Raw genomic sequence first — 11010 nt, 5'->3', positions numbered from 1 at the left:
GGTCTTTATCTGCTTTTGGAATTGATATTATTACACCATGTCGCATTGTAGGAGGGAGATCGCAGGATTCAAAAATCTCTGAGAAAACACCAAACAGTAAATCTTTTATTTCTTCCCAGAAATGATGGTAGAAGTTGGCTGTAAGTCCATCTGGACCGGGAGCTTTGTTCAGGGATAGTCGCTTCACAGCTTTATCCAGCTCTAAGCTTGTTATATTGTCATCACATAAAAGTCTGAAGTCATCATTGATTTTAGGAATATGCATTTCAATACTGTTCAGGAAGTTATTACAATTTTCTTCAGAGAATTTTGAGGAGTACAAATTGTCATAAAATTTAAGAATTTCCTTTGAAATTATCTCGTCATCTGTAATTTCTATATTATTTATCAATATTGATTTTATACTGTTCTGTTTTTGTCTCCTTTTTTCCAGATTACAGAAGTATGCATTATTCTTTTCACCCTCCTCAATCCACTTTGCCCTAGACCTAATAAATGCACCTTTTGCTTTTTGAGTATACATTTCATCTAAAGTGGATTGAAGATTCCGAATCTTTTGTTTGTCATCCTCCGTAGGGCTAGAATTGCTGCAGTAAAAATTCAGTTCTTTAACAAGATCTATCTCTTTCTTCTGAGATTCTCTTAAAATTGTTTTGCTAAATGAGATTGAAAATTGTCTAACTTTATATTTGAAAAATTCCCATTTCCTTACTGAAGTGTCTAGTTCTTCTGACGTAATAACACCTGACAGAATAGATCTTATCCCGTCACAATAAGAATCATAATTTAGTAGAGTGGAGTTCAATTTCCAATATTTAGTTGTCCCCCGAGTGGAAACCTTTGGTTTTAATTGTAGATAAATAAGACAGTGATCTGTCAGAGGTGCAGCGGAGATATCAGTATTGATCTCATATGATAGTAAATCATTAGCCACAAGCCAGTGGTCAATTCTGGATTTATAATTTGTGTTGAACCATGTGAATCTAATTGTATTTGGGTTAAGATGACGCCAAGCATCCACTAAATTCTGTTCATAGCAAAAGTTATTAAGGATGGAGTTTGGGTGACTTGAGGAATATTTAGAGGGCCATTTATCCAAAAAATCATCCTGAACCATATTAATGTCTCCCCCAACAATGACATTGTTGGTGGAGTATGATACTTTAAGATGCTCAAGCTGTGAGGCTATTACTTCTAACAGTAGTTTATTTTGGTGTATAGTATTGTACCCATACAGATTTGTTAAAATAAATTTTGCATTATCAATATCAATAACAAGGATTAACCAGTGACCATGTTCATCTTTGTGTTGAGCGATAACTTGGCCCTGGAAGTTTTTTAGTAAAACAGCGACCCCTGCTGACCTCGAAGTTCCGTGGCAGAAGTAAGCTCCGTCGCCCCACTGTTTAGACCAAAAAGTGTTGTCCTCAGGCTTGGAGTGAGTTTCTTGAAGTAATACTATATTAGCATTTTTCCCTTTGCAAAACAGGAAAAGACTTTTCCTTTTAGTTATGTTTCTTAATCCCCTTGCATTAATTGAAATTAAAGAAAGGTTGCTTTTCAAAAACATGTAACACAAATAACAGAACAAATTATGTGCGTGTTACCTTAGAAGAACGTAACAAGTAGCAGAACCCTGAGATAGAAATGAACATTTTAGCTCACATATATGGATTTAAAACCCATTTCCAGTGCTAATTAAGGAGTTATCTTTTGACCGTTGATGTATGCATGACGACCCCTGTAGATCGCCTTCAGCCCCGCCTTGCGTGCTTGCTCCACCTTTGGCCATACGGCCAGCCGTGCCTCTCTCTCTTCCTTGGTGAGATCCTCAGCAAATTTGATGTTCAGCTCCCTGCAGATCGGGTGGCCCTTGGTGGCACGCCAGAGTTCCTCCTTGTAGGTTCTCAGCGAGAATTGTAGGATGATCTGTCGGGGACGGCCGTTGAGGGGGGTACCGAGGCGGTGGACGGTGTCCAGGATCAGTTCCACTTTTTCAGCCCAGTGTGGCAGAATCTTTATTAAAACGCCAGCTACCTTTTTTCGTGTGTCTTCATCCTTTTCTTCTTTAAGATCGTTGAGTCGCAGATTCCATCGTCGCTTGTAAGACTCTTGGTCTTCCGTCATTTTTTCAACACGGAGCAATTTGGCTGTCAGATCTAGATTTGTAGCCTTTAACAATTTAATCTCTTCAGTCAATCCTTTGTTCTTTTCTTTGAGATCTTTTATTTCACCGCTGTTGAAGTCAACCGCTTTCACAATGCTGGCAATGGTGAGAGTGTTTTGTTTTAAATCGCCTCGGAGCTCTTCAATTGAATTTTTGAGACTTTCAACTGCAGCCAAAATGACACTTGCTTCAGCGCTGATAGCAGCCTCTTCATGTCCTCTTTGTTTTTTTAAGGGCAGTGCAGCTTTACCTGGTGAAGTTAAGAGATTCTTGGTCCCCCTCAAATTGGTCTCCATAGCCTCTTGGCACGCATAGTCGTGGGGTAGCAAGGCTTTGATAGCTTTACCGTTAGCTTTGCTGTTAGCCATTCTTCAGCATGCAACCGGAGTAACTTCCAAAGTTTTCCAATGACGGTCAAAGGCGCGTTTGAGAGTAATTATTGCTTAGGAAATAGGTATTAGGTAGTTTTGTGAGTTACATAGAGCTACATCTGCTATAAATTCAGGGTTAGCTACTCAGAGCACGCTACTTCTCGGCTACCCGCTCCACCATCTTCCCTCTCGCTTCGCTGTGGCCGTCTTGTGTGTCGGGTTTCTGTCTCCAGAGGGTCCGGTCCGGTCCAGTTGGGACAGAAAGAACGTTTAGCTGCTTCTGCAGGTTCTAATGAAACACTTTTAAACACTAAAGACTAGAAATGGCAGTCCTACCTGTAAATACGAGCTCAATGAAGCACGTAAAAGTAAATACGTGAACTTTGCGCACATGCAGCAAAAACAGTAGAATTTAACGAAGCACACGGCAGGTCTCCATGGCAACAAGGGCTCGCTTCCACGTTACGTAAAAGGGGTGGACAATGGTTTCCGGCGCTGAATCCAGGAAGTAGAGAAAACAAGACTGACCAAACAGAAAAACTGTCATTAGAAAATATCATTAACATGAAATCAGGCAGATGAAGTCAGTTGTCTTAACCACGGTGTTTCAGGTAAATGTAAACCGTCTGTTGGACCAATGTCGCCCTCCTGTGCCTGTTTGCTGGTACTGCACCTAAAATATTGACATTATTCTAATGGTTCTGAAAGAAAATGAAACAACTGTAATAAAACCAGAAAATACACCCATGCACCAAACATCTTCATCACGCTGTTGTAAAAACCATCTCTGACATTTCCTCTCCCTGGCTCGCACTGGTCAGCGAGGCGCTGTCTGCATTTTCACTGCTCATTAATGGCGCCCAGTCAGACGCAAGCACGTGCAGCATGGAACGAGACACGTGTGTTAAAATGTATTTGTACAGGATTTAAAAAGCTGACAGTGCTTCACAATAAATCTTAAGGCACCATAGATTAAATTAAGGACATAAATGCAAAAATAAAATAGATAAAACAAAAAGTCATACAGCCAAAATCTAGTTAAAACCATGATACATAAATCAGCTGCTGTTAAAAACAACATAGAGATGATTTTATTACCGGATGTAGTATGTTTGTGTCCCTGCTGCATAGTTCTGGAAACCCAGTTTTGTTATTGGTTGTTTTTAGTGGTTGAAGGTTACTATAATAGCTTACTGCCTTTGTGTGTTTACCTCTAATCTTATTAATTTCCCTTTTTCTTTTCTGTAAGTGTTTGTGCTGCTCTAGCAAATGAATTTCCCCACTGACATTACTGTTCTATTCTATTCATCCACCTGGGACCAGTGCTCTAAAACATCTCCTGTTGTGTGAAAAACGGGTGTGGGAGTTTCTACACCAGCCCACGACTAGAAGATCTTAGACTGTCCCTGTGTCCCCGTGATGGACTGACTGATGGAGTTCTGTAGCAGCTCCCTGAGACCACACTGAGAAATAAGCATGGGGGAGAGATAGTGGGTGGGTGGGGCTTATTTAGATTGAATTTATTATTTATTCATTTTATTTATTTATTTACTTACTTTTTAATCTTCTGAGTCTTCTGAGTGACGTCAGCGTGACGCGTAACTTCATGTTTTGCTGCACATCTCGACATGTCATGGCAACATAATTGGGGTGGCTCGCTCTTGGTCTCTTAGTCTAAGTTGAATTACTGAAAAAGATGGACTTTTACACAATATTTACATTTTTCCAGTTTCACTTGCATGTCCTCCATCAGATTTCTAGATGACCTGGTGTGACTTTTCCAAAGTGATGATTTGTGCTGGTTATTGTTATAAAATTTAACCTCACGGTTATTGTGACCAAAATTATCACGGTTTTCGGTATTATCGCGGTATTTTTTTAAACGTGTTACATTTTCAGACAACTAAATAATCCCTGTATACCAGGAAATTATTGTCCTCAGTTTGTGTCTAAGTTTTGCCTAAAGTTTGTCATTTTGTAATTATGTTGTTTATTCCTTTACATTTTTCCCCTTTAGTCTTTAAAATACCAATATTTGCCCATAACTTCTTAATGTTTGTCTGTTTGATGTCATCATTTTAAAAATATTAGATCAGATGATACTCAGGCCCTGTCCACACGTAGCCGGGGATCTGCCAAAACGTAGATATTTTTCTACGTTTTGGCCTGTCATCCACACGAAAACGGAGTTTTTTCACACGAAAACGGATCTTTTTAAAAACTCCGGCCAAAGTGAAGATCTGCGTTTTCTCCGTTTTGGGTGTCTGCGTGTGGACAGACAAAACCGGAGTTTTAAGGTCCGCAACGTCACTTTCCGTGACAAAAAAATGCTGACATCACGTGTGCGACCTGTGTTTACACTAGCCGACAGCATGGATGCCCTCAGAGCTGCGCTCGCTTTATCAATCGTCCAAGCGCTTTTTGCTTGTTTGTTTTTGCAAGCAGAATTACTGCTGCTTGCGGAAGACCACAGACGAAGGACGAGGTTAAGAACGGGGGAAGTACTGCCGCCTACAGGTCTGGCATGTCCTTAACAACGTATTTATCCGGGTACGTGTGGACAGAGTTTTTTTAAAACGAGGTGGTGTGGACGCAAGTTTTTGGAGGGGCGGATATTCGTTTTAAAAAGACCCGGCTACGTGTGGACTAGGCCTCAGTACGCCTTCTACTCAGATACCTTTTTACCCTTACTGTCATGAGCTGGGGTGAGTACTCTCTTCCTCTTAACCATCTGTGAGTCTCTTGCCAGGAGAGGGAGTGGCCCAGCTGTTCCTGATCAGTGGGGTGTTTTCCTATTTAAGGTGGATGGAGGACACAATTCGACGCCGGAAGATTGCCTCAGCGTGGTAGTAGCCAGCCACTCGAGTTATCTCTAGTATTTCTTGGATTAATGTTATTCGTAGTGTTTAGCTCTAGTATTTTTGGATGTTGACCTTTCTTGCTTCGCCTGGATCTGATTTGGATTTTTACCCTTCGTCAGGATTCCTGTCGGCCTCTTTAGATACTTACCTCTACTCCAGGATTTGGATTTTCAGCACGCGGACCATATCACCAACCTCCATAACCCACCTCTCATCTCAACCCAGTGCCCCATCCACCAGGACGCCCCGCTTCTCTCCACCTATGCTCCCTCTCCTGCGCTTCCCCCCGGCTCTCTACCTCTCCCTCCTCCAGCCAACATCTACACGCCCCACAGGATGTTCTGCTGAACACCTCTGCCTAGACCCCTGCACGGACCTAAAATCTGAGCCCCAGCCCGACCCGGCCCGAAAAGGTTTTCAGGATTCTCTGGCCCGACCCGAGCCTGACTTTTTTAACCAACTAAATGAAAACAAAGTGCGTCAATCCTGACCAATGTGTTAAAAGACGAGCAGGATCCGATCAATTTGTTTTTCCCTCGTTTACCGCCACGGAGATAACGGCGCACTGGCTCTGGTGGTAATCAAGTTAAATTTGATCTCTTTCCAACAATTTTCACAAGCAAACAAAACAGTCTAAAGCAGGGCTTGTGTTGACCGGATAGTTACCGTGTTTGGCTGTTTATTTTGACAGAGAAAAAATAGAAAGAATTATCCCGACGCATGCAGACAAACTGACAATTTATTCGTTACACACATCGCAGATGTAGCTAAATCACCCAAGAAAAGATTCCCATCTGAACATCTGAGCTGCTCAGCGCATATGTGCACAGCGAGCTGAAGTTGTGGAGAGGGGCTTGGAGCGCATCGCAGAACCAGAGCGCATGCGGGAAGGTTCCTCCCACTGAAGCGAGTGTTTTCCAAACCCTGTCTCTCAGAGAGACTTGTCCCTTAGAAAATGTTCCCTGATTATGAAACTTTGGCTGAATAGTGCTTGTTCCTGTCTCCAATGTGCGACACATCCAGGAGGAGAATCCCAGAATCTCTTCAGCCCAGGAAGTGCCTATGATTACGCACAAGCGTGACCCGTCAACCCGGTCTCACAGTAAGACCGGGTTGGACCTGTTCAGGTTTACGCAGACAATCTTTACATAGAATTGACTTACAGATATAAAATTAATTCAGTAAAATATAAAACATTTTATTTAAATATCCATTCATTATTTTACAAGCACAGAGAGCCGCATCAGAAGGATGGGAGAGCCGCGGGTTGTGACATGTTTTCTCCAGGACCAGAGAGGACGCAAACTCAATACATCTCTTTTATTGTGAGGTAATAGGAGCGATTTGTGGCAGCGGCAGCACGAGTGGCACTTGCAGTGGCAGCTCTGACTCTTCCGGGTGGTGCCACGGCTTTTAGTGGCACCTGCCACTGCTGCCACGGCCCATGCCACTGCTGCCACGGCCCATGCCACTGCTGCCAAGACACTTCCAGGTGGTGCCACGGCTTTTAGTGGCACTAGCCACGTCCCCTGCCTCTAAAAGTCGTGGCACCACCTGGAAGTGGTGCCACGACTTTTAGTGGCACCTGCCACTGCTGCCACGGTACCTGCGGCTGCCATAGGCTGTAGTGACCTCAGTAATTGCAGCACTTATTGCATCATCGGCCTCATCATGCCAACGTTTTTATTTTTTACTTTATTAACAAAATCAAAACAAACAAGGCTGTCACCGAAAATATTTGAAATATTTCAAGCGGTTTACAAATGCATTTCCCAGTCACTCCAGGCATATACAGTGTAATGCAATCAGAAGCATTAATGCATTTATTTTTTCCATCATTTTTATTGCTCCCACAGACGAATCTGTGACAGCTCTAGTGGAAGATCCACAGACACTTCCGGGTTGAGGACCGGCGGGTCACCGGCCTCCGGTACGGAGTCAGGAAGCAGGGGATTACCAGAGGCAGATGGAGAGCGCCAGAGCAGTTCTCAATTTCTGAAATAATTTATGACAACTGCTACCAATGTGGATTGTGGAATAAAAAGAGATAAACTGTTAGTTTTCTCAATATTGTCATTGCAATCGCAGCAGATAACGCCATCTGCCGGCTTAAAATGGTTATTGCAGTACATTTTAAACAACTTTTTTGTAACTATTTCAATCTTCGTTTTCACATACATTCAGTTTAAAATGTAACCTACATTCAACGTACTGAAGAATAAAGCAAATACAAATGACCTCAGATGAGGAACATGAAAATTACATTTAGAACTTGCAACAATTACCACATGACACTACACCATAAAATAAATTATGATGCAAAATAATAATAAAATAAAAATAAAATATCATCAACAAACAAAAAATGTTCAGAGGTTGATATTTCAGCATTATATTTCAAACATGTTTGATTCATTGGACTGTAATTTAAAGAACAAGAAACTCAGACATTGTTTCGTACAACTCAGTTATAGATTGGTTATTTTCTGATACTACTTTTAGAGATGTTGTAAATTGTTTTATTTCATTTTTAAAATGGTTAATGTTAGGCTTGCTGTTTTTCCATTTAGTTTTATGTATATGGTATTTTCCCATGATGAAAATAATATTCACCATTTTGGATATCTTTTTTGGCAGAGCATCCATGTAGATCAACACTTTAGATTTGTTAAGCCATACATCATTTCTCTCAATATTTAATAATCGATAAACATCCTCCCAAAAACCAGTTGTTACTGAACACGAGAAGAAAAGGTGCTCAATAGTTTCACATTCTGTCATACAAAAGACACACCGGTTCACTTCAAAATTAAATCTTTTTCTTAATGTTTCGGCAGCTGGATTGATATTATGTATTATTTTGAATTGAATTTCGTTCAACTTGGGTGCAATTGGCCATTTAAGATAGCTGCATGGCTGTAGTTTCCTTTCCTGTGATTTTTATTTTCTTTGATTTGTCAATATCATAGAATAACTATTTTTAACATACTTCCAAGTACTTTGTTTTTACATTTTTGTTCACCTTATTTAAATTTGCCAATTTTCAACTCAGGAAGTTTAATCACCACATTTGAATTAAGCAAGGTATTTTTAATCATGAATTTAAGGGAAGTGGAATAGCTCTACTGATTTGATTAAACTCTCTAACAGAGCATTTAAAATTAAATTTTTCGACAAAACATTCAAATTGTAACAAATTGCCATTTTTATCCATCAAATCTGTCACATATAAAATCTGTTTGTCATACCATTCTTCTTTAAATTTAGTCTTCCTATTAATTACAATGGCTCTATTATTCCACAAGGTGGAGCTATGCGGTGTAAAGTTGTGGCTGAATATCATTTTCCAGTAGAGCAGAATTTGTTTATGGAAGTCAGATAGTTTGATTGGTAATTTATATATTTCAAAGTCACATTTTAACAGGAATTCTAATCCTCCAACCTTTTGGAAAATATATTTTGGTTTGTGGAACCATATAGAATACCATATAGAATGTGTCTGTGAAGGTTCTCAGTCATCCAGGTCATTGTAGTCTAAGGAGCTTTGAAAGAAAGGCGTCTGGACTTAAAGCACCGTCCCTGTTACTCTCTAAATATGTACAGTAAATACAAATACAAATTTATACAATATTACTAAAAGAAGAATTACTAAACAGAGATTTATTCTACAGGATAAGGTGTAAATTGGCCATGGTAAAATTTATAAATAATGTGTTATTGACAAGAACGTACATTGGAAGTTATACAGAACTAAAGAATTTAATGACTTTCTCTCCAACCTCCCAATTAATTGTATAATTTTATTGTTCATTTATTATATTTATTACTTCCTGTTCCAGACTGAAACAATCATCCAGCGTTTGGAAAGAGTCCTGTCACTTTCAGGAACTACATCTGTGGATCCTCATTTCATAACAGATGTTATTCTGCCTGAGGTATGTTTATATGACACTTATAAATATAAAAAAACACAACTTACTAGTATTTGTAATGTTTTGTAACACAAGCAGGAAGAAGTTGGATGCTAAAATTACATTTTCACCAACAGAAAATAGTGCCTTCACAATAATAATGTGGTCAAAGATCTGCATAATGTAGATTCTAACTTTTTCCAAATTAATTTGATGTAAAATTGTTTTATAGGCTCTGATTCAGTGGGTGCAGACTACAAATGTCATCTGCCGTTTTCAAGCAGAAGACTTGCTTATGAAGACCAAGCCATTCATTGACAATGAAGGGTATAGTAACATTTGGGTGCTGACTCCTGTTAGGAGCATGTATAATAAGCTGAAATTTTGAAACGCCATGATTTCTCTGACCTCACAGAAAAGCAGAACTGGCCATTAATGATGACACTCCAAAGGTAAAGCACACATAACAAGTATAGTATATAGTACATATGTATATATTTACAGTGAGGGCGGAGGGTGTTTGATGTCCCGGGAATTTTGCAACTTCTACTTCGAAATCAAAGAGGGGTTTTCAGCATACATGCATAAACATTGCATGTATATATATAAATATGTGTGTGTGTGTGTGTGTGTGTGTGTGTGTGTGTGTCCGTCATTTTCACAGGAAAGCAGTATTTTGGCAGACACGCTGGCAGCAGCCGAGTGGGTAAAGGGAACACTGTTCGAGGGAATGGTTAAAGTGCCATCCGTTCTGTCCATGGATGAGGAAGAACAGCAGGAAGTCCTTGAGGCAGTTCAAAGCTGGAACGAGGACCATGATTATGACTCTCCAGCAGAACATTTGACTTTTGCTTTTGAAAATAAAAATGACTATGACAAGTTCTGTTCCTTTATCATAGATGAGAAGAACCTCAAAGTTTTCTCCAGATTTGAGGTACAAGACTAAACAGCATAGGTCTTGGTTTTAATAAAGTTTTATTGTGTTCTAAGTCTTCTTTATTGGAGTCCCTTCACATTACAGAGAGTGATAAATCTATATACACAATACAAAACTTTATTTTTGTAAAATCACAATATCAATTAACAATAAACTACATTCCCAAATCTGTTGTAGTGACAAACAGCCTTTTCACTTCCAAGTTGTTTAAAATGTACTGCAATAACCATTTTAAGCCGGCAGATGGCGATATCTGCTGCGATTGCAATGACAATATTGAGAAAACTAACAGTTTATCTCTTTTTATTCCACAATCCACATTGGTAGCAGTTGTCATAAATTATTTCAGAAACTGAGAACTGCTCTGGCGCTCTTCATCTGCCTCTGGTGTTCCCCTGCTTCCTGACTCCGTACCGGAGGCCAATGACCCGCCGGTCCTCAACCCGGAAGTGTCTGTGGATCTTCCACTAGAGCTGTCACGGATTCGTCTGTGGGAGCAATAAAAATGATGGAAAAAATAAATGCATTAACGCTTCTGATTGCATTACACTGTATATGCATGGAGTGACTGGGAAATGCATTTGTAAACCGCTTGAAATATTTCAAATATTTTTGGTGACAGCCTTGTTTGTTTTGATTTTGTTAATAAAGTAAAAAATAAAAACGTTGGCATGATGAGGCCGATGATGCAATAAGTGCTGCAATTACTGAAGTCACTACAGCCTGTGGCAGCTGCAGGTACCGTGGCAGCAGTGGCAGGTGC

The 11010-nt window shown here is 39.9% G+C and overlaps 1 protein-coding gene across 1 annotated transcript; it reads left to right on the top strand.

The window, feature by feature from the left end:
* Positions 1-2574: 2574 nt before the first annotated feature.
* On the top strand, positions 2575-10414 carry LOC139064492 (uncharacterized). Its single transcript, XM_070547814.1, has 6 exons — positions 2575-2599; positions 2673-2779; positions 9239-9334; positions 9543-9637; positions 9726-9762; positions 9975-10414. The coding sequence occupies exons 1-6, from the start codon at positions 2575-2577 to the stop codon at positions 10254-10256; spliced, it is 642 nt and encodes a 213-aa protein (XP_070403915.1). The 3' UTR covers positions 10257-10414.
* The last annotated feature ends 596 nt before the right edge of the window (positions 10415-11010 follow it).

The sequence above is a fragment of the Nothobranchius furzeri genome, unplaced genomic scaffold (assembly GCF_043380555.1).
Source record: "Nothobranchius furzeri strain GRZ-AD unplaced genomic scaffold, NfurGRZ-RIMD1 Scf031, whole genome shotgun sequence".
Lineage (NCBI taxonomy): Eukaryota > Metazoa > Chordata > Actinopteri > Cyprinodontiformes > Nothobranchiidae > Nothobranchius > Nothobranchius furzeri.
The sequence above is the reverse complement of the archived record's forward strand: the minus strand, read 5'-3'. Positions and strand labels throughout refer to the sequence as shown.

What these genes read in the sequence shown, in the direction of transcription:
- LOC139064492 (XM_070547814.1), top strand. Translation starts at nt 2,575, where the DNA reads ATGACGGTCAAAGGCGCGTTTGAGA. An exon ending in TTCTGTCTCCAGAGGGTCCG is followed by an intron (nt 2,780 to 9,238) that starts GTCCGGTCCAGT and finishes TTCCTGTTCCAG; the next exon opens with ACTGAAACAATCATCCAGCG. An exon ending in TTAATGATGACACTCCAAAG is followed by an intron (nt 9,763 to 9,974) that starts GTAAAGCACACA and finishes TCATTTTCACAG; the next exon opens with GAAAGCAGTATTTTGGCAGA.